The sequence below is a fragment of the Phasianus colchicus genome, chromosome 2 (genome assembly GCF_987193195.1).
Source record: "Phasianus colchicus chromosome 2, bPhaCol1.hap1.1, whole genome shotgun sequence".
Classification (NCBI taxonomy): domain Eukaryota; kingdom Metazoa; phylum Chordata; class Aves; order Galliformes; family Phasianidae; genus Phasianus; species Phasianus colchicus.
In genome coordinates, this window is record NC_143437.1 from 37829243 (window position 1) to 37853164 (window position 23922).

At 41.8% G+C, this 23922-nt stretch overlaps 1 protein-coding gene across 3 annotated transcripts; it reads left to right on the forward strand.

The window, feature by feature from the left end:
* Nucleotides 1-50: 50 nt before the first annotated feature.
* B3GALNT2 (beta-1,3-N-acetylgalactosaminyltransferase 2) lies at nucleotides 51-23432 on the forward strand. Of its 3 annotated transcripts, none has more exons than XM_090135403.1 (12): nucleotides 51-281; nucleotides 8557-8704; nucleotides 9801-9901; nucleotides 10979-11172; nucleotides 12707-12802; nucleotides 16559-16669; nucleotides 17173-17251; nucleotides 18404-18584; nucleotides 20146-20271; nucleotides 22057-22216; nucleotides 22614-22670; nucleotides 23007-23432. In XM_090135403.1, the coding sequence occupies exons 1-12, from the start codon at nucleotides 179-181 to the stop codon at nucleotides 23139-23141; spliced, it is 1491 nt and encodes a 496-aa protein (XP_089991529.1). In that variant the 5' UTR covers nucleotides 51-178; the 3' UTR covers nucleotides 23142-23432. The 3 variants fall into 3 exon arrangements, with proteins under 3 accessions (XP_089991529.1, XP_089991530.1, XP_031447933.2); XM_090135404.1 differs by having other exon boundaries at nucleotides 8611-8704; nucleotides 18401-18584; XM_031592073.2 differs by having other exon boundaries at nucleotides 52-281; nucleotides 18401-18584.
* Nucleotides 23433-23922: the final 490 nt, after the last annotated feature.

Consider the following 23922-nt stretch of genomic DNA (forward strand, 5'->3'; position numbering starts at 1 on the left):
CGCCCGCGCCGCCGCCGCCCGCCGGGGCCGGGGCAGGACTGCAGCTCCCGGCGGCCGCGGGGCAGCGGAGCTCGGCCCGGCCCGGCCGAGCGGCGGCGCGGAGAGGAGGAGCCGCGTTCCGCCGAGCGGGCCCGTAGTCCCGGCGCGGAGTGGAAGGGGCCGGCTGCGGCGGCGGCCAATGCGAAACTGGCTGGTGCTGCTGTGCCCCTGTGCGCTCGGGGTCGCGCTGCACCTCTGGCTGCTGCTCGGCTGCCCCGGCGGCCCCGGGAGGCGGCCGGCAGGTAGGGCAGGGGCCGCTCGGAGGCGCTCCCGCGGCGGGACCGGGGCTGAGCGGGGCGGGGAGCCGGGAGCCGGGAGCCGAGGCCGGCCGTTAAACGGGGCCGCGGCTGCTTCCAGCGCTGGGTGCCGACCGCCCGGCAGCGCGTCCCGCTGCGCGCTCCTCCGGGACGGGCAGCGCACGCCAGGCGGTGCTGCGGGGCGGCCTGGAACGGCGCCGAGGGGGCGAAGAGCTTCTTATGGGGCTGGGTGCGAGCCGGCGCGAGCGAAAGCACAGCCCTGAGGGCTGCGTTGCTTTCTTCATCGCGCGACCTGTGGTTTTCAGGCCGTGGATCTGCACGGCGGGTAGAAATAAGCGTCTGTTGGGGGAGAAACTTCTGTCAGACGCCCGTAGGTGCTGTCTGGGAGCGTTATGTTCTTTTTATAGGGTGTCTGGGAAACGATCTGGAGATAACAGCGCGTTTTGTCCTCGAGCTCTGTTGAGAGACCCAGCAGCCCATTGGGTAACAGAGCCGTGCTTTGGGGCTGGTCCTGCCTGCAGCCCTGCCGGGTCTGCAGGCCTCCAGTACTGCTGGGTGGTGCAGGTGTGGGGCGAGCAGGGTGGGAGCTGGGGCGCTCTGTGAGTCACAGGCTGTGTGGCTGTGCCTGTGATCCCCTCGTGGAGGTGACTCTAAGTTGTCACAGGAGTTGTTGCTCTGAGGCTGAGGTACTTCTGGATGCTGGGGATCACCGTGTCATTTGTCTTCCGTGGTGCAGCCCTATAAGCTCAGCACGTGGGAGCTACAGGTGGCCGTGTGAAATCTCATAGAATCATAATCGTAGAATGGCCTGGGTTGAAAAGGATCACAATAAACATCTGTTTTCACCCCCCTTGCTATGTACGGGGTCACCAACCACCACACCAGGCTGCCCAGAGTGCCCAGAGCCACATCCAGCCTGGCCTTGAATGCCTCCAGGGATGGGGCATCCACAGCCTCCTTGGGCAGCCTGTTCCAGTGTGTTGTGGTGACATTTTCTGCTGAGATTTCTAAAGCAAATGCAGAGGTTTCTCAGCTTGGGATGGGGAAGAAGCTTTGTTCTGGGATTTCCTGTTAGCAGTTCTGTTGGAGTTTGTGCCTGCTACCATGAAACTATACTGCATTCAATGGTGCTTTTTATTTTTATTTTTATTTTATTTTATTTTTGGTAGTAGGAGAATAAGCATGCATTTTGTTTGGTTGTAGTTAATTGAGTGATGTATCACTGCAGACGGAAGGAAAACTGATACTTCTCATAAAAGCTGAATTTCCATCATTGGTAGAAAAATGCTCAGTATGAGATAGGTGCTCTCTGCAGGCCTGGTTTTCATGTTGTGTTTTAAGGAGGACTCTGCCCTCACAATAAGAATAGACTATGGGACGATGTTCTATAGGAGCTGTGACATAAAAACATGCTATTTGTGTATTCCCTGGTGTTTCATTTTCCTGTGTAGTGTCTCAACAGTTGCAAAAACAGCCCCAGCATAGACCAAAAGCAATAGAAGAGCAGTTCTACTTTTTGAGAAGTTTTCCCCTCTCAGTAACCATTGTGCATGCATACACACAGATGCAGAATGGAAACTTCTGTTAAAATCTGATGACTTGTTGTAACAGTTATTTACCTTGATGCAATTGACTCATGAACACAAGGCTGAAAGAGACATCTCTGACTACCCATTCTGCTCAACCTTTCTAATAAGCAGCTCTTAATATTTATGTTTAAATGGCAGCTGTATAGTCTCTGTTTATCTAACAAAGGGTTGGGGCTGCTCTGTTTGTTTGCTTGGATTCTAATTGCCTTACAAAGGCTGTACCAGGAGCTTATGGTCCTGCTTGTCCTGCTTCTCCTTCATTGGAAGAGCCTCCTTTAATAAAACCTTCTTCCTGACTGCCCATGTGAAAGGCTGTAGCCTGCCTGCACACTTTGGCCCATTGTGGCATGTGGTTGTCCTCTGTGTTCATGATGACTTTCACCTCACTGCTGCAGAAGCCAGCATACTTCTTGTACACCATACTCATTAACTGGAAAAAGTAAATAGGATCAGTCCTGAGATGAAATGCACTGACTGCTGACGTAGCATCCTGGCTCTCTGCTCCTTTTCTTCACCAGTGAGTGGGACTGTAATTCATGCTTCTGAGCAAGATGTGCAAGAAGATGCATTTAGGTTTAACTGAAGTCTGACTGGTTACAAACAGGTTCTATCCGAAGGAAATTCGTGGGTAGGAAGCTTTGGTTAATTTTTGTAAAAGTCTTAGATAGCAGCTAATTATAAAATGACCTCAGAAACCTGAGAAAGAACAGACAGACCTGCTTTTCACACTCCATGTGGATTCATTGCTAATTGTGGGTTTTAATTGATGGCATGATTCTAATTGAGTAGGAAAAAAGAGCCTTCATTTACTGTACCTAATCAAATGCCCCACAAGTTCAGTGTAACAAACTACTTTGCTGATGGTAATGCCCTTTCAGACATAATTCCAGTTGTGTTTCTGAGGGTATGTGGCAGCTAAAATGTGGCCCTTGTGGTTCTGTTAAAGACAGTCTTACTAGTGAATATTACAGAGCAGATTAAGAAACACCATTTTTTTTGAAGCTGCTTGTGTACCATCTGTTGTCCTGTGGTTCAGCACGTACTTTTCCAGCACTGTCCTAATGGATCCATATACAGAGTTGGTTAGGCTGGCAGTGACTTACCTTACAGAATCAGGGCCGTGTCCTGCATGGACTGGCCTGTGCACTTGTCAGGTGAGAGAGCAGGGAGAGCTGAACCCACTGTTGGCTTTTTGACATGGAAATAGCAAAAAGTAGAAAAATCCTCTGTGGTTATGAATAAAACTTTGCTTTGTAAGGAGAAATTTTGCCAAAAAGAGAGAACGTTAAGAAGAAATGTTCTTGGCATCTGTTAACCCTGTCTGTCAGGGAGCAGTATATTGCTTGATCATAGAGTTGTTTCATCTTTTGTAGGCATGTTAAGACTGATTAGTCTGATGGCCTTGGAGATTGAAACTGTCTGGCAGCAGGCAGGCTTGGTGTTGGCTCTTCAGCTGTGTGGTTCTGCCTAAAATGTCTGTTGTTCCCCGCCTTGGTCCACAAGATCTTACCAGAACATGTTTTCCAGGGTTGGGCCAGGCCAAACAAAAACAACTCCCTTACTTTTGATGAGCATGAAATAACCGTCAATCCAATATTTGTCAACTGAATTGGGATTTTTTTTTTTTTTTTTTTTTTTTTTTGAGTCTTGCAACTGTTCTGTCTGATACATTCCAAACTCCTGATAAGCAACATTAGAAATGCATTTTAATGCATTTTTTGGCATTGGAGCAAAAGCCAAAGGATGCCCACCAGTAATTCCATAGCTGGGCAGCCAGGCTTGTGGCTGAAGGAAGCTGCTCTAAATCGCCTGTTGACTAGGACAGCCACAAGGGAGCAAGCAGCCTTCTCTGGGAGCTGGCTTTTGTACTCAGAGGTTGGTAATTACTCTTCCCACAGGTAAAGGTGCTGCTCATCACTTTAGGTGTCGCAAAAGGGATTTGCTTTGTTCCTTTTGCCTCTACACTTCAGAGGCTTGGCCTGGAATAGTGCGAGTGCTGTATTGTTAATGGTGCTCAGTCACTGTCAGCCTGCCAGTAGTGCAACTGCTGCTTTGCAATGCTGTAGGATCCCACTGTTCTATTTCCTTAAAGGAATGAGATTAATGTAAAATAAATAAATAAATCTTCTGCCTGCAGAGGTTTTCCTCATTGAATCTGTAAGTGCTTAAAAGCTTGCTTAAAGGCTTGTCTGTGCTAAGGAGTACCGTACTCCTGCAGCAACCAGGGTGTGTGCACATCTTGTTGGTTTTTAGCTCTGGTCTAAAGTAGGTCCTGCAGTGAGGTCATGCAGCTCTGCTTGCACAGAAACCTGTAATGGAGATGAGCTATAGCAGATTACTTTAAGTGAAGAAGATTAGAAGTGTGAAGAGAGGTGCTTTTGCTCTTTGGTTTGTTCTTTTTCTGTGTGTGTCAGCACTCTGTGAACACAAACCTTCTTTATATTCAGTTAATTCCTTCCTCCGTGTTTGTTTGGATCTTTCAGAAAGCAGCACAGAAGAGAAGGGCATTTAAAAGCGGGGATACATCTCCAAAGTCACAAGAATAGGCAAAGATAACACCTGGATTTGTGGGGAGTATTCCTTTGGAGTCTTATGAAGTGGATTAGTTGAGAACTGTTCTTAACTTCTGAGCAGCCTACCTAGTTCTGTCCGTTGACAGACCCACACAAGCAGGTAGCTGCAGGATGGCAGAAGGCGCACAGCCCAGCATTCTGCACAGCTCGCTTCCTCCTGCAGTAGCCAGCAGAGGATTACTGCCTGATAGTGCAGGGAGGCATGCAGTGCTGGGCCTCTCTGGGCAAGAGCTCCAGGCGAGTCTCTTCTTTGTCCAGTTCCATGAAACGTGTTGGTACTGGGGCACTTTGGGGCCTGTGCTCCTGGTAAAACTTGTCTGAAAACATCATGCAGATTTAGTAGTTGCTCGGGGACTCATCAATAGAGATATGTGCAGCAAGATCACGTTTACTTTGTTTATTGACAAAATCAAGCTAAATGATCTCTCAATCTTTTCATGTCCTTGTAATGGCTGTAAATATAATTAACAGCTTAGCTTGACATTTTGTTGAGAGTCAGTCTCACAGGAAGGAGAGATGCTTGTTAATATTTGTAGTGTGAGAAATAATACTTCTGTTGGCTGCAGCTGAGGTGGTTCACATTGGAGTAGGGCCAGCAGGCCGCCTGGCAGCCCTGACCTCTTCCCACAGACACCTCACCAGGAGGCACTGCTTTGTCTTCAGCCTCATCTCCTACGGGCACATCTTTGTGCTGTACAGACTTATTCCCCTCCTCCTGCATTTCTCCCTATATTTGATCTGTTGGTAGCTCTCAGTCATGTTTGACAGACAGGTGGAGGTCACAAAGACTGGTGTTTTCCCCAGGTTTCACATCCTGTGACTGCTTATGGCAGGTCGTACTGAGGTGAACACTGTGCCAATAGAGATACGTGTTTGGTCAGACGTCAGAGAATTGTGTGGGAGCCTGTCCTTACCAATACCCCAGCCTAAGAAAAGCTGCTGAAAGAGCTTATTAGGCGTGTGGCACAAGATTCTGGCAGGCTGGGCTTCTGTCATTCTTAGTGCTGACAGAAGTAGTCGTTATGATTTCTGTGTAGAACAAAATGGATCTCAGTGGCTGGGAAACAGGCTGCCTCCATTCAGATCTTCGTAGTCTTGGCTGTGGGGTAATGGGCTTAAGCAGAAGGGCAGTGAAAGCAACTTGTGCCTGATGCTGGGAGAGTGTGGGGTAGGCACTGCACGTTTGGCTGCTTACACTTCACTGAAAAGTCCTTGGCTGCTTGATGCAGCTGCCACGCAGATCTAAGACAGGAAGAATTCAAAAGCAAGGCAACTAATGGGAGCATGGCCTTTTAACTGAAAAAAGCTTTCCCTCCTGCATCCCTTCAGTTTGTGGCACTTTTAGGATTTATCACAGAATGTGATACATAGTTTTCCTGTTGTTGTTCTTTTGACTTTTCTTTTCATGTATGGTTTTTCACAGTCAGCAGGCCTGTAACCACGACCCTGTAAAGTACTTTCTCTGTGAAGCAACTGGAAGTGTAAGTAGTGCAAGGTGGCAGAGACTTGCACTGGATCATGCAGAGAACCAGTAGCATAGCTAACAGTAGGCTTCTGCTCACCTTCCTTCTCCATCTTCCACCAAAAATACCCAACATGTTTGCAGTTTTCCCTTTGTTTTGTAACTGGAAATTGGTTTTGTTGTCTTACACAGTCAATGCAAGTTAAGAGTGATATAGTAGATACGTATTTTTTAAGGTTGTTATTAGTGCTTCATGTTTTGGCCTAAGAATACACAAAAATAGAAGATATGATAATTCACTTTGGTCCCCAGTGTCAAATATTGATTGCTTATATAAATACTTAGTTACTATCGACTTGGAGGTCAGCATTGTTTTCTTGTGACTTATGCTGCATCAGATCATATACATGACATGTCGAAATTGTGTGTATAAGTGAATAATAGCCTCATCTTTTTTTCCCCACCTTTCTGACTTTTTTTTGCTCTTGCTCTTTTTTGATAGTACTAATTCAGAGAGAAACATCTGAATCTGTTTTCCTGAAAGCTTAGCAAGTGTTGTTACTACTTCTCAGCAGAAAGTAGAAACCTTTGCTAACAAGTAAGGAACTTATTCATTAAAGTTTTGAAAAATTAAGCTTTCCTGTGGCCTTTTCTTTTCTTTTTTTTTTTTTTTTTTCTTTCTTCTTTCTTTTCCATTCTCAGTGATTTTAAAAGTACAGCAGAATACCCTCAAGGACAAGAAGATATTCTGAGTATGGGCTGCTGTAACACTACCTTACGAAGCTAGGAGACTGCCTAAAACAGGAGAAAGAGCTGCCTGTTCTCAGTGCAGTAGGATACTGATTCTGAAGCATCTGTTATATTAATGCTGTTCCCACATGAATGGTTCATAAGACAAAGCTTCACTCATTTGAAAATATAAACTGAGTAAAAAAACGTATTTTTGATTCAAGTAGCTTTTTTTTTAAAATTGATTGATGCCAAATTTTGGTATTCTAAATCAAGTCATCCCATAGACATCTGTGCACAGTTTCATTTTTCTTAAATTTTGGTTTGATGGAATTACTCTGCTTTGAATTAAAAGTGATATTTTAAAAACGGAATCTGCACAAACAGTGTCTAATGTGCACTCAGAAAACACGTTTGTCCTCCTGTGAGATTTGTGCTGGGAGACTTGCAGCTAAAGCTGTTGAGAGAATAATCACAGGAGTGTGTGAGAAAGACATATGAGACCTTAGAGGAATTTGTTGTAATGTTGTAGTCTTAGAGACGTGTGGCTGTATCATGTACCTCTGTTGTGGAGTCGTGGCAGATCTTGGTTATTTAGTGGCCTTTGAAGAATTGCAGGGGTTCCAGGTAGTCAGTATTTAGCAGCCTACTGGAAGGCTAAAGTTGTGTTCGGATTGAATGATGTGTTTCATTCACAAGTTTCTCTGCGTGTTTTATAGAGCAACCAGTTTGGATTTAGCTCCATCAGCACACAAATAATATTCCTGATCCTTGCCACCCGTTCAGTCTGCCATTTCTATATGAGATATAGCAGTTGACTGTAGTGAAAAACTGATGCTGAAGAATGGAAATAATGGATTACTGCTTGGGTTTAATTCCTTTTGAGTCTAAGCTGATGTAAACTTCTCTCAGTATGTTAATGCTCAGTTTAAGTTACCAATAAACTTGCCAGCACAAGTTCATTTAAATAATATGGAACTTAAACCTTCTTCTTCCTTGAAAATCACTATTTGCAGAAATATTTAGTGGGAAATAGACTGAGAAAGGTTTGCCTGTGAGAGCACCACAGTCTACATGCCCAGCTATTGTGCTGTCCTAGGAATCAGTAGTAGAGTACTGTTTTATTTGGCTGTGGGATTCAAGAGTCAGCTGCAATTCATTATGAACAGACCCTAGAGCAAAAAAAGTATTCTTCTCCAAGTCTCTGGATGTTGATTGAGCTACTTCCCTGGCTGTTCTCAGGCTCCAAGTCACAGCTTCTTAGGTTTTGTGATCTCTAAGTTAAACCAGCACAAGCTAAAACATGGATTACAAGTGTTGGCTGTGATGCCCAGAGACTCTGTGCAGGGATGTCAGACCCTGTGTGAAGGCACACGGTGCTGCTCAGCTTTGAGCAGCTGGAAGCAACAGGCCTTGGTGTGATAGAGTGAAGTGGTGAAGCTGAGGGGTCCAGCAGCCTTAAGAAGAAACAGAGGAAGAACTGGCATGTTTTTGAATCTGACAGGCTTGGTTTAAATATTTCTTCTTCTGGGTAGAATCATGGTGAATTGTAATAGTGAAGGCTTTGTACCAGCAATGTCAGGTGCCCAGGCTTTAGCATAAAAAAGTGCCTAGCAGGAGGCTCAAGCTCCCATGAGACTGGCAGAGTACACAGTAGGACCTTATATCAGAAATCCTGTGGGTAAGGTACGCTTTGTTCATTCCAGAAGTGTTTTCACAGATTGCTAGCGAAGGTTTTGGTGTGCTGAAGATGTTTTCCTGTTTCTGAACCAAGAATGCAACAGTAATTTTACTTCTTGTTTTTAGTTTCAGGTACCCAGTACTCTTGCTTTTGATGTGCATTTTAATTACTGCTTGCAGCTCAGAACTGTGCGTATAATGTAGCTGTTGTTATTTTATATTTCTAGGTCCGCTGGCCTTCTTTCCTCAGTGGAAGCTGAAACATTATGATGTTGTTGTAGGTGTTTTGTCAGCTCGCCACAATCATGAACTGCGCACTGTTATAAGGAACACGTGGTTCCAGCACTTGAAACAACACCCAACACTGAGCCAACGGTAATCTCTAGTGTTTTGAACTTTTGGGGCTGTGAGAAGAAAACAATATTATGCATAAATCTCTTGATTTAATCATTTTTTTAAAAAGGATTTCCATTTTTTCTTTTTTTTTTTTTTCCCCCTTCATTTTGAGCATCTTATGTTCCAATCATTTTAAAATCTGCTTAGTGCTGTATAAAAATACTGCTTGTTCCAGGCTGGAACTGTTTTATACAGGTAATTCTAATTGTACAACTGTATACAGAAACTTTTGATTGTTCAACTGCTCACTGCTGTTCAGTTTTACAATTAATTGCTGTTGTTCATTAGTAGTGTAGCAGACTTTCCCTTTTTCATGTTACAGTATATGTTTTGTATGGTATGCAGCTTGAGGTGCTTAGTAACTCAGAATACTTGAAAGCAAGCACAATTGTCTTTGGTGAGAGCACCACAAAATGTTTTTTTACAGCTTCAACTGTCAAGTTGAGGTAAAGTTTAGGTGTATTTCCCACTGACACAAGTATACCAGCAGAACTCCTCCTGACCAGTCACTTAGACCTGTCAGTCTGCAGACCAGACAGTTTCTACTGAGAAAGTTCTGCAGTTCATTCCTGGAATCACTGTGAAACTTATAGGCCTCCCCTCTAGGTACCTGCCTTATACTGAAAGTCATTTGCTGTTCACAAATTTGGTGTCAGTGTGCAATACGGAGCGAAGCATAGCTGCTTTGGTTATCTGAAAATGTGCCCTTTCATAGCTTTGATGGAATCTGAGGAGGATATTTAGCCACTGAGTGAAAGACTGGGTGAAGTCGATGCTTTGCTGGTTGTACTGCTTATTGTCTCCTGACTTGCACTGTCAGGATTGGGGCTGAAAACAACAATCCCAATCCTGGTGGCCAGTATTCCTGTGCCCTTGTGTAAAAGGCTGGTGTGTGTTTGGAGCTGAGCCCCCACACACAGATTCATAGTTTATCTATGAAGAAACCCTCATTGTTAATCTTAAGGGGTTTTAAATCTTAATCCTGGGGAAGACGGGCTGCTGTAATGAAATAAGTTTATTGAAGGTGAAGGGAGGAGGGAAAAGAACTGGTGTTAATAAAACCAAATTATTTTAGTGTCCTTGTGAAGTTTATAATAGGTGCGCATGGTTGTGCTGTGCCAGTGGAGGACAGAGAAGACCCCTACTCCTGCAAGCTTCTGAACATCAGTAATCCAGGTATAGAAGTTAACTTCTAAAAATTCTGTGTTCTGAACTAGAAATAATCACCTTTTAATAACTTGAGGTGCTTAACTGAGATGGATAGTCCTTAAATGAACGCCGCCTAGAATTTGCTGTTCTGACAGTCACATAACCTTCCTGTAAGTGCCAAGTGCAGGCATGGAGAGGAGAGGTCTTGAAGGTGTGAAGGGGAGGCTGTTGGATTCTAATGAATTTGCATTCTTCTTGTATCAAGGAATGGTCTCTCCCATGTGATATATTTTCCCTACACATTTTTTACTATATCCCTGTGTGAAATCAAGTTGGAGAAAGCTTCAGTGACGCAGTCCAGTACCATACATGAGTGCAGACAGTAGCAAGGCAAGACAAGGAGTGTCAGGCAGACGTTTCTGTTGGTGAATTGAGTTCCAAGCAGACTTTTCTGTTGTTCCGAGCAAGTCTGGCTGATAGATTTTTTCAAGGGTATAGTGAAATGCTGCCTTACAAAAATACTTTAACTTAAATTACAAATTTCTTCCTGACATTTTTTTTTTTCTATTTAATTTTTGCTCTTTAATTACGAGTTATCTAAGGACTGCCTGGCTATGGAGCCAGAGTAACTTCTGTAACCTTTGGATATGAATAGCAATAACCTCTGCTTAGCCAGTCCCAAGAATAACCATTGCCTCAGGGCACGGGGGAGGGCATAATGCTAAAACAGGCAGCCAAGTTAAGCAAAAATATGTGTCATTTTGGATGTAATTATTTTAATATATTAATACACAGACATACACATGATCAAGTAGCATTTTTATCTTCATCCTGTGGATTTACTGTTTTTCTCTGTGGATGCATAGGCACTGAATTACTGTTGCTGGTAACCTGCAGACTGCTGCATCACTGGGAGTTTCTCCTTACTGCAGTCTGCAGTCAGCTGTCTTTTCTTCTCCTCTAGCATTTGGTTATCCTTGTGCACTTGCCAGCCATGCAAGTTAATCAGCATGCTTTGCATGTATCCAGTGTGCTTTGTGTATATGCAGTTCCAGAACTATAAAATCTTCTCACATTATCTCTGTTCTTTCTTTTTTCATCTAGTTTTGAATCAGGAAATTGAAGCATTCAGCCTCCCTGAGGACACACCTTCTGTGCTATCTGAGGACAGAGTTGTCAGTGTGAACTTCCGTGTGCTTTACCCCATTGTCATCACCAGTCTTGGGGTCTTTTATGAAGCTGATGGGGTGGGATTCCAGAGGAACATCACTGTCAAACTGTACCAAGCAGAACATGAGGTAAAGTATTACACTTATCTTTTCCAGGTGACCTGAGGCATATTGTCTGTATTGCAAACCTATTTCGTATAGAAAGCAACATGCTGTGTTGGTGATTTAGAAGAGCAATACTTAAATGGCAAGCACAGGAATTCTATTTTACTTTAGTTGCATCATAAATTCTTATTTCACAGCTATATATATGCAGTACAGGTGAGGAAAAGAAAAGGAAATTAAAACAATTTCATAAAGTGCTATGAGTTAATTTCAATGCTTTTTGAATGAACACTAATAGCTAATTCCAGGCTACACTTCTGGTTACATTTGAGATTCTAAAATATTAATAAGTATTAAGGAGTAAAAGGTAATCTGTTAAATATATGTAAAACACGTGCCCAGAAAAACACATTGCATATTTTTGTCCCAAAGTCATTGTATGTCTGAAATTTTTTCTTGTCTATTCTTTGGCAAGGCATTTTGGCTTTTTTTTTTTTTTTTTTTTTGAAAATGCTGCTTTTTACAGGTAACTAACTTCCCCCAGTGCAATTCAAACAGTGATAATTCCCCTAACTTCTAAGCTCAGATGTGGGTATAACACACACATAATTTAGTATCTGGAGGGGAAAAAAAAAATAATTGAGCATAATCAGGAAGCACTTCTGTGCTGTGCAGGTGACAGAGCACTGGTGCAGGTTGCTCCACTCTCCCTGGAGATCTCCAAAAGCCACCTGGACGTGGCCCCAGGCACCCTGCTCTGTGCGTGTCTGGAGCAGGGAATGGAGCACGTGGACCCAGAGGTTCCCTGCTAACCTCGTCCGTGCTGTGATCCTGTGGTGTTCACTGCACTTAATATATTGCACTTATCTCTCCTAATAATTTGGTGGGCCAATGTCAAGATATACAGTAATACAGTAGAAAGAATTTTAAATTTAAGAAAATAATTAAGTACAGAAAATATACTGAAGTATGACTTTTATGGATGAATAATGAGAGCTGGTTTTATAATACAAAAAAAGGTATAATATAATCAGATTTATGTTTGCTAAATGGTAGAATACTAAATGTTAACAGCCTAATAACTTGATCTGTTTTTACTTCCAGTGAAGGTGAAAAATTAGTAAGAAAGCTTGGAGACTTTTTCTAAAGATTGGAAATCTGGTGATGCAGCATCTTTATGTCACTCTTTTACAACCTAAGAGCTGTTTGGTGGCCTATTTAATATAGTCCTAATTAAGTTTTAGGGGACAGCATCCTCTGTTGCAATAAATAGCAGTGAGCTATTTAAACAGAAGATAGAAAGTCTGTTATCTGGGACAGAGTCTTCCAGATGATGTGCTGCCTTGGCTGGATTCTGGTTGAGCTCACACTCTTGTTTCATTGTTGCTTGCTTCCCCCTCCTCAGTCCAATGCTTGAATACCATGGAGTCTCATAGGCTGTCTTGGGAAGACAATTTCCAGTAATCTTTATACAATCTGTAAGTCTGTTTCCATTGTAACTGAGATGATCGAGATTTGCCTTATCTCACAGCACTTGTACTACATTTATTGTTCACAGGAAGCTCTCTTCAGTGCGCGCTTTAGCCCACCAAGCTGTGGAGTGCAAGTGAACAGACTGTGGTACAAGCCAGTGGAGCAGTTCATTTTGCCAGAGGTATGCATGGTGTCAAAAGTGTCTTCAGTTCTCTTAAGTCAGCCAGAGTGATTGTCTAATAGAACTGGCCTATGCTTGAGGCAGAAACGGGCAAGTGAAAACCTCTGGGAGTTCATATTTGGGGTCCAGAATTTCTTTTTCACTATCTAGATTACCACCAGTTGTTAAAAAGGAAAATGTGATTAGTTGGAGAAGATGTTTCTGCTTCCAGTATCTTGGACACAGCAGTGGTGTGTTATGGTTGCAATGGCAGTGGTAGCCAAATACTTATTAAGATGTGCTTACTTAGATCTTCTGAAATTTCAGTAGTTGTGTTTCTGAACAACATTGGGAAGGAAATTGTTTCATTACTGAACCACGCAGGAAAACTTCAAGGACTTCGGTAGAGTCATCTTGTAAAATATAAGCTGGAGGATGTGGCACCGAGTAGGCTGTGGGTTTTCACATGGTAAAACTTGTATTTTAAAACATGTCAATGTTCTGTGGCTGTGCCCCTCAGAAATTAGGGAAAGACCTTTATTCTAGGCAGTAATGACAGCACTGGCATTCTTAATTGCCCTGAGATACCATTAGCCAAGCTGTCAAGGTTTGAAGGGTTTGTTTGTTTGTTTTCTTCTTATTGGCTTTGGGAGGTGCAGTCCAAGACAGATTTTGGTATAGGGCTATAGTTGTGGCAGCTTGGGAAGGAACGTGATTGAACACAGAAGGAACAGAATACAGGAAGGAAAAAAACCTGATATTGTTATAGTGGAAGGCTAGTGAATACAGGTTGACTCAGAATGAGGATTCCGGTTCAACAGATCCTCCTGGGTCCAGGGATTTTTCCTGTTGGACCAGCAGTACCACTTTAAATATGTCAACTGCCATTTTACGTTGTTTTTCTTCATTTAAGTATTCTTCTACATGATTGGGTCTTTGCTGCTATTTACGTAAGTTGTCTTTGGGTCTGGGTTGTTTTTTATGGCAGAAGTTAAGTGTTGTCTGAAAGAATGCAGTCAGAAACTGAAAGGGAGGGGAAGACATTTGGGTCAGTTTCATCCTGATTTATTTCCGTGGCTCTGCACTTGGAAGTCCGCTCCTTTTAAGAGGACTGCTGCTGATTAATTGGTTTGTCATCTTAATCAAGTTTTAGACATTTTTTTTTAGTGTTGCTTCCTGAGTAATTTGCTAGTATAACAAGGAAGACTTACACCTCGTGGTCGTTGTTCTGAGACACTAAAATTCTAGGCAGTTGTAATTTGGGTATAAATGACTGCATTTTCCGTGAAAGGCAGATGGGAAATATTTAATTTAGGAAGAGGATATTAGTATTCATTTATTTCTTTGTGTGGGCATCCTTAATCTGATATATATCATGCGCTGAATGCTTACAGGATAACATGATGTTTCTAACGTAGATTAATATGGTTTATGCACAGCATGTCGTCTTCTGTGATAGTTAAGATGCTGAAGCATAAAAGATGATTCAGAAGAGATAGAACGCCCACGTGTTCCTACCTACTTCTTTAGCAGTAAATTTAGTGAACGGTTTAATTATCACAAGATGGTTTCTGAGACAATATCTATTCTCTGCCCTTGCACCTTCAAGAATTAATGGATTGTACAAACTGCTGAAGAGCTTCATTCATCTTCCAACTGAAGTGCTGCTCTTTCTCCTCATCTGGAGGAAAGGGAGAGAAACGCAGCATAGAAGAAGCATCTGGCAAGCCAGATTGCTGGAGGCTGAACTGATGGTTCCACTTTGCAGCGACTGAAGGCACAGAAGAGCAGAACCACCAGCAGATAACTAAAACTTACACGTGGGGTTCCTACAGCCAAGTCCTAGGAATGCATTTATGTTGACAAAAAGCCAAAGGCCGCTTGCATGAAAATGGAGCTCTGTGCCATATGTATTCCATACCACTGATGGGAAGTAGCTGGAGAGACAAAAAGGACAGTGCTGTTTAACATTAGGAAAGGAGTTTGGCAGGGCTGCATTATGTCAGTACACCTGTTCGGTATTCACTGTAATTGCTGCTGCATTCTGGCAACAACAAGATTGGAATTTAAATGGGGAAAAACAGATGATGTAGTCTCAGGTGTGCCACTAATGCTTTGCTTTCAGCATTTTTGGGCTTCAGTTTCCATTAAACAGCTTAGAGTAAGAATAGCTGAAGGTTAAAGTAATTAGAAAATTTGCTTACAAGTCTCTCAACCTGGAAAGTAGTGATAGTTTGCAGCTTCAGAACGTTTAGGGTTCACTGGTAAAAATGGATTAAGACTCCTAGTACATGTTTGAAGTCAGTAATATTGAAAGGTAAGAATTTTAATGTTGTAACGTTTCTGATTGCTGAATGGTGAAAGGACTTAGAAGCTTACTAAACAACTGAATAGTGGTTGTGTCTTTTATATGAGGCGTAAAAGTGGGATTAAAGCCCAGTCCCTACTTAAAAATGAAAATAAGTCAGAATGGTAGATGACATCTGCTGCAAATACAGACATTCAGTGTATGGGTTTCACTGTGCATTGATGTTTATGGGTCCTGGTACTAAGAAATGTCTTAGTGGCCATTTGATTTGATAACTGACAGGTATTTGAAGAAGTGAGGGAAAGATACTGAGCATGCAAATCAGGCTTGAGTAAACACTGACTAGCTCTGTTATTAGATTATAAAGCTGACATTATAAATAATAGATATGATCCTTCTGAAATATGCAGCTGTAATTAACCTCTGAGACTGTTGCAGATGTTAAGACCTACTTCTGGAGAAAAGCAAAGAATCGAGCAGGGATGTAAGCTGGACACAGTGGTTGGTCAGTAACTGGAAAAGATGTACAAGGAAGCTTAAGTGGGATAAAGCTGGGAGGCTAGTAAAATTAAACTGAAATGCATCTACAAAAATAGCTGAAACATGTTGTTTCTGTTCTGAGACCCGTACCTACCAGTGTTTTTCCTATGAAACTGGGAGAAACAAAACTGAATGCACTCATCATTTAGCAATCAGGAGTGTAATATCCCTGCAACTACTCCACACCATCTTGTGATTAAGATGAGATGATTTCAAAGAAAGAAAGAAAGAATATACACTATTGCCACCACTCTTAGCTGTTCAGCATACCACTTGTTCTTCCTAGGGGTCTTTGGGAAGTCTTATATAACATAGGTAACAGTTGGACTGCTGGAGGGATGAGTTTCAAGTTGAGATGAAGTGCTTCTAAATGCAGTATATTTTTAAAGGAATGACATAAATTAAGAGTTAAAAATATTCAGTTCTGAAAAGATTCAGTTATTTTTCCTTCTCCTTTCCCTGCCTGCCAAGATGACATGCCAGAGTTCTGTGACTACAGTGGTTTGTGACAGCTTTGCCAGTATAAAGATGGCACTGTTTTCCTTTGAGTTTTGCTGATGTCATGCTCAAGGCTCTGATCTCTGGTTATGGCAGATAACTAAAAAGCAGCACTTATTTCCAAATCTGTTTTAACATACATCTTGCTAATGTTAAAAAGGCAAAAGCTTTTGCAATAGAGATTTCTGTTAAAATTTAATGTTCCTAATTCACATTCATGATTAGTCCTAAAAGCATGGTTGTATTACTGAGTTTCACAGATGTATTTTTCTGAGACTTTTTTTGAAGTATAAGTAAAACATTTATGTTGTGTTCAAGCTGTCCATTTTGTGAAGTGGACTATTTTAAAATTAAAAAAAAATCCACACAAAACTGTTTAATTTTTTGAAGTCTTTGAATACCTGCATAACCGCTTCCTGCTCTCTTAACAGAGTTTTGAAGGCACCATTGTATGGGAGAGCCAGGATCTACAGGGCCTTGTTTCAAGAAACCTTCACAAAGTGATGGTGAATGATGGAGGGGGTGTTTTCAGAGTCATTACAGTGAGTCAGCTTATCTTCTCTTCCACCACATTTCCATTTTTCCTAGAACTCTCACAACTTAGCGTTTTGCTTTCCTGCATTTCTCTGTAAAACATTAATTCAGTTGGGCCTCTGATGTCTCAGAGCAGAAGTTTGCTTTACCCAGGAAAAGAACTGGAGCATACAAGAAATGGTGCTAGCGTGGGACGTGTTCTTGTGTTTTGAGAGAAGTGAAGTTCACCCATTGTATTTCAATAGGTGATGAAATAAGAGATGCCCAGTGTTACTGCGGTTTTGGATTCAGGGTGCACTAGCTTTAAGTGAAACTTTAAAAAATGCCACAAAAATTTGCAGTTCAAAATCTTAATCTTTGTCTTTCATTATGCAGTCACCTCAACCAGAATTGTTTTCAACTCATTTCATTCTTAGTTTTCAGGAAATTTCACGTCCTAAAATCAGTGGAAAGCAGGTCAGTAATGCAAGTTTAAATAATTTATTCCTTTCTATTACTGTGTCCTCAACAGGCAGGGGAAGGGCTGTTGCCACATGAACTCACAGAAGGTGTGGAAGGGATAGCAGGTGGTTTCATCTACACTATTCAAGGTAAGTTTTCAGACAGCATTGCATTTGATGTTATGATAAAACAGGAACTTTAAGTTACTTTTCTGAGGTAAAATTAGTGCTCACTCTGTTAACTTGATCAGCTTATTGTCTCTACTAAAATAATTATTTCTTTTTAATGCCCAGCATCAATATCCTGCCGTAGCTTCTTTGTTTGCCCCTTGTCAGCTGCTCCAATTGACTTCAATCTCATTGTCTTTTTATTAACAGAAACAACATTTTTCAGTAGTCTCTTCAGCCCTTGTTTTCTGTAACCCACACCCAAGTTTAAAAACACTGTGTGCAATGTGGTCCTCAGGAGATCTTTCCTGGGTAACGTTCACGTGTGCTCCCGTCCTGCTACTTTCAGAATTATTATTATTAATGTTTGCTATCAATAACTAACAAACAGTTACCTAATGCAGCCTGCTTGTTCACTGCTGCTGTTTTACACCTATTTCAGCAGAACATTCAGAGACTCTATAAGGGCCCTTTTCAATTTCTTAAGATTTTGGCCACATGGTACTGTAATGTATTCTCATCTGTGCATCATAGCCAACACAGGTAATGACTTTCAGAGTGTTACTGCTGTCTTTTTGTAGCTAGATGTAGCGATATGGCTGGGCAGTCTTTTCATCTTGTCTTTTGTGTAGAAACATAAACTGAGATGTGCTAAGGCCCATCCCTCCTGATGTTGGATAAATTCCTGAGTGCCACAAAGTCTCTTCTTACCAAGAAGTTCAGTATTGCAAGATCTTTTTAGCTTTTACCTACAGTCAGGTATGTGGTGAAGTTCAGCAGGGGCCAACTATGCTACATCAAAACAATGCCAGTTTGGTTATCTTTAGCAAAGGATATTTTGTTTGTTTTGAGGTTTCTATAGCAGTAACAGAGTAAAGCCTTTCTGCTCTGCTGGTAAGAGTGAACAGCTCTTTGCATTGAATAACTTCAAAAGGTTGAATTCTTTTGTTACTGAAGATTTGTTCTGCAACTTTTAACCTCATATATATTTTAAAATTGACTGTAGGATTTTTGTAATCTCATTAAACACCTTTCCAGATTTGTCTGTATGCTGCATATGATCCAAAAGAAATATGTAAAATACTATGTGGATATGCATCTTTGTTTAATGATGGCTGCTGCTTCTTTCAGAAGGTGATGCTCTTTTAAAAAGCCTCCATACTCGCCCAGAAAGGTTTACAAGTCATATAAAAAGTCTTGAGAAGGAAGATATTTTACTGGAGGAAGAAAGCAGTACCTATGATGATATTGTTTTTGTAGATGTTATTGACACTTACAGAAACGTTCCATCTAAACTACTGAACTTCTACCGATGGTAAGTTGAAAGAATGGTGTTTCCTCTTAGGAATGTTGTTTGTAGTGTGTGAGATAATCCAGCATATTACATTATATGACAGCTTTCACAAAATGCGTACCTTATGTGATTTCCTTCTCTCTCACAATTTTGAGGCACATAGTATATGCAATGAATAAAGTATTTGGTGCCTTAAATGAGCATGGCCTGGCAAAGCAGACGTTTCTGCTCTAAGAGTCCAGGTGACAAAATTGTTGTGTCTTTGAATTTCTTCTGTTTGTGACATGCACTTTTAGTTTTCTAAAGGATGTTTTTTGGCCAGCTTGTAACCTTAGAGTTTCAGTTTGTGCCCATTGCCTCTTGTTGTGTTGTCGGATACAACTGAAATGAGACTGGCTCTGTTGACTTTACACCCTGCCTTCAGGTATCTGTAGATCCCGATGAGAGCTCTCCTGAGCTCCTTTTTTTTTCAGGCTGAACAGTCCCCCGCTCTCTCAGCCTTTCCTCATAAGAAAGCTGGTCCAGTCCCAGATCCTCTTAGTGGCCCTGCACTAGATGCTCTCCAGCCAGTATATCCATGTCTCCTTACTGATTAGCCCCTGGACTGGACGCTGTCCTTCAGTTGTGTTCTCAGCCACGCTGAATGGAGGGAAAGGACAGGAGGATTGCATAGTGTGGGAAAGAAAGAGTGAGAGGAAGCATTTTCATAATATATTTTATCATCTGTGTTATTCTGAGACAACTGTTTCAGTTAATTGATCTTGAATGGAGTAAGAAGTATAGCTGACAGTTTTAGCTGCCTGCGAGATTCTACATTTCCTTAGTAAATGTCGTGGTTAAGAATGTAACTGAAAACTGAAGCATGCTTTCAGTTCTAAAAAGGGAGATTAGATGTAAAGATGTAGATCTCAGTGATCATTTCTTAAAGGTTAGCAAAATCTTCAGGATTTCGTACTGTAAAACTTAAGGAAAATGCCTTTCTGCCTGAAATTACCCTCGGAAACAAAGTTAGATTAAACCAAGGAATAATCTCTAGAATCTCAAGCTTTGGCTATTTTACAGATGATGGATATTTCAGACAGTTTCAAATAGCTTTTTTCCTATTAGAAGCATGCTTTGTATAGGAAACCTAAGTACCAGGTTGTTTCCTCAGGTGTTCTGTGTAACTTCCTACAGCTGTACTGCCCTTGAATTGACTGTCTCATCCTGAGGTACAGACCACTAACTTTTAACAGCTGTGTGGCCATCATCACCAGAGATTCATATCCTTCTGAGGCTAGTACTGCTTAAGGCAGATTTATTTGTAAATCCTCCATCTGTACTGGAGAACAGAACAGAACTGCAAGATTCTTTTCTGCAGATCCATGCCATAAGATTATTATAGAGTGCAGCTCCATCTCCTTTTGATAGGACAGGTAGTAAGCCTTAGGCTAGAGGGAAACCATTTAAAACTTAGTTGAGGGAAGGAAATGCCTTCACTTACCTCTTCCTTTCTCTTCTGCTCCCCCCAAAAACCCTTGTGAAGTGTTTTGTTGCATAACTGTGGGCTACAGCCAAGCAACTCATCACTTTTCTTTTACAGGACAGTTGAAACAACAAGTTTTGATTTGTTGCTGAAGACGGATGATGACTGTTACATTGATTTGGAGGCTGTTTTTAACAGGATAGCGCAGAAAAAATTGGACAGACCAAACATTTGGTGGGGCAAGTGAGTTGTTGATTTTGCTTTTTTTTTTTAATTTTCAATCAGTCCTTAAAAGGAAAAGTCGTGTACTGGGAGGGAAGATTTGGACAAAATCTTTTCTATGTGGGTAACGTCTTCATGTGTAAATTCTCTAATAGTCACAGTCTCCTGGTAAGACAAGTATGAGATGATGAAAGCTGAAATCAGTATAGGAAGTACCAAATGAGCAGCAAGGCCTTTACCCCTCAGTTTGAAGGGGGTATAGGAGGGCTGTACCTCTCCTGCCCTGTCTCAGTGGAAGATGAGAGGTGATGGCCTCAAGTTGCACCAGAGAAGATTGAGGTTGGACGTGAGGAAAAACTTCTTCTCTGAAAGAGTGGTCTGGTACTGGAATGGGCTGCTCAGGGAGGTGGTGGAGTCACTGTCCCTGGAGGTGTTCAAGGAACGTTTACATAATGATACTTAGGGACATGGTTTAATGGGAAATACTGGTGGTAGGTGGACGGTTGGACTGGATGATCTTGGAGGCCTTTTCCAACACTGGTGATTCTGTGGTTTTGTGTGATCTGAAGTGGATTGTGGTGTCAGCTGTCTTTTGTCTGCTGGGTGCTTTACATATCAACTTCAGCTGTGAATGTGGACTCTGATTACAAATCTGCCACGCAACTGTAATTCCTCACTGTTACAGAGCTGGTGTCTGAGGTGACAGTTCTTAGAAGCTCACACAAGGTGTTAGCTTATACTTATGACTAAATTCAACAATTCTTGAAGCTGCTTGCAAAAAGCAGAGAGAACCTGCTCATTGACACAGTTATGCCAGTTAGCTGAGAGTGCAGGAGAGACTTGCAAGGCAAGTGTTCTACCAGTCTTTTCCTGAAATGAGGGCATTCCTCACTGCCTGACACAGCAGCCAGATGGGGTCAGTACTACGGTGTGGTGTGACAGCATCTTGAAACTGCTGCACTGCCTGGGTACGGGAGCCAGTGCAGTGAGAGTGGGCAGGCAGTTCTTCTAGCTTCCTGCAGGTGTCTAGTAGTAAATAAAATGTCCCCTAGAGGAGGCGACTGCCAAAATGTGTTTGTGGTAGAGTGATGGCAGCCTTTGTTGAACAGCCGCTTTGTTAAGCTTCGTTTAGAAAAGAGCACAGAGGAGGGGGTGACTCCCAGAAAGCTTCAACAGTAAATCAGTGTTGAGAAAATAAACCCCTGTCCAGTGTTCCTTTCCAAGAGATGTTTTTTACTGTAACTGTGACTAAGTTACCTTGGTCTAGCAGGGCTGTTTTTGGTAGACAGCATATAAAATCCAGTACTATATCTTGTTTTTTTTTTTTAGTTTTTTTTTTAAGCAGCCATTAGTTTGATCAGGAAGATAGGATGTGTAATGGTGCTGTAACTGCATGCCTGCTGGAGGCACTGACTCTGTGGTACTGGTAGCCAGGTGGGGTTGGACACAGATGTGGCTGTTTGTTAGAGAATGCACTTAAGGATGCTGGTATGTTCCTGGATCCAAACACAGCAGTACTGCAGCCATGAGAGAGACCTGACTGTTGGTGCTACATTCCTTTTGTTCAGAGAACTTCCTGTTACTACCCAAGATGAAAACCAGACAAAAACTTCACTTTCAAGGGTTGTGTTGGATTAGGTATTGTGCTTTAGAGAAATGAGGCTATCTGGACACTATTTTGGGCCACCTTCTACTTCGTCCTCTTAGTATTGCTCTTTTTTTAGTAATAGGTCAGAGGGTAGCTGTGTTCATAGGTTTCACAGAGAGCTTTGTATAAACGCCTCACAGGTCTAATGTGGTTTTCAGTTTCAGACTTAACTGGGCAGTTGATCGAACTGGGAAATGGCAAGAGCTGGAGTACCCGAGTCCTGCCTATCCAGCCTTTGCTTGTGGGTCTGGCTACGTTATCTCCAAAGACATCGTTCAGTGGCTGGCAAGCAACTCTGAAAGATTAAAGACTTACCAGGTATTCAAATTGTGATTCAGTTCTATCTAAACTGGTTTGAGGAACAGCATGTAGTGTTGCTGACTTGGAAAGAACGCTGCTCAAGTATGTGCTGGGTTTTCCTGATTAATGCTTTGGCTTTTTGTAGTGCTTTGGCTTACTATACTTAGTGATGTTTTAGCTCCCATCACAGCTGTTTTGGACTGAGAAGCTCTGGTATGGTAATCTTAGTGGGTTTTTTTTTTTTTTTGTACTTTTTTCCTCGTGGAAACAGTTTACTGCTTTTTCACAGAAAAGTGGGAGGACTATTGGAATGCTTGTAAACTACTCAGACACAACTTTTGTAGTTAGTCTTTTTTATGTAGGTATGGGCTTTAGGCCTTCCTGGTGCAAATGCTTTTATCATGTTTTGTCTCAGGGTGAAGATGTGAGTATGGGCATCTGGATGGCAGCTATAGGACCCAAGCGATACCAAGTAAGTCTACAGAAACTCTCTGATCTTATAGAGGACGACTGTTGTTAGAATAAATAAAACAGGAGAGACATTCTCTTTTACCTTTACAAAACTTGAACCTGCTACTGGAGCAAAATCCAGAAAGCACATGTTAAAATCAATTTAAAGAACAAAAACACACCCCAACAACCACCAGCACCCCCCGTTCAAGTACTCCAAACAGCTCTAGCAGTTCAAGAAGGGATATACAACTCCAACTGGTGAAACTTGTTAGCAATACATTTGGCACACAAAGAAAACCTGATTCTTGGAAATACATTCTAAGAAAAACCACTGAAATCACTGTCTCTCTAACAGGATAGTCTCTGGCTGTGTGAGAAGACGTGTGAGAGTGGCATGCTGTCTTCCCCTCAGTACTCCCCACAGGAACTGAGAGAACTCTGGAGAGTAAAGGAACTGTGTGGAGATCCTTGCAGATGTGAGGAAAGATAATGGGCTTATATCAGCCAACATCATAGCGTATACCGATGATGGAGAACTGTACACTGGGGTTCGTTCCTTCAACAATATGGAATATTGAGGTATCTTTTATTGTTGGGTTTCATCTGAAGTGTAACGATATTTGCACATCCCTTTTGATAATTACAAGTGGACTGATACTATTCAATTTCTATAGTATAGATGTTGATCTGACAAAAACCAAAATGTTTAAGATAAAAATTTCCTTTTTATATAAAAGTCAAAGACCTACTTGTAATTAATAAATGCACATAAGAATGCCAACTAGCCTGTCTTTTGTAAATTTAAGTACTACTGATTTAACTCTGTATAGAGCTGTACCAGGATCCCAGTAGGAGCTGTGCTTAGTACCAGGGTAGCTGGTCAGTTGTGCTGCAGCAGGTTTCATGCTGTTGGAGGGGCTGAGACAGCGAGCGTTTGGGATTTATCTGACCTTGTTCAGTTTGTTTACGCCATTGTCATTTTAGATTAAAAAAATAAAATCAAAGTTTGCTAATACCAAATCTTGAAGTACTACAAACCTAGCCTGATGAGGCGGGATTTCTGATAGCTCAGTGTGCTATTTATAAAGCTGGGGGTACACGAGTGGAAGTAAAATACTACTGAGGAATAGCACAGCAGAGAATGTAAAATAAATAGCAATGCCCTGCAGTATGCTGAGAACTTATTTATATACTGTGGTATGTTAATACTGTAGGTAGAATTATGGTTTGTCAGATTTTGACCTTAAATGTTCTAAGGCTGTGTAGATATT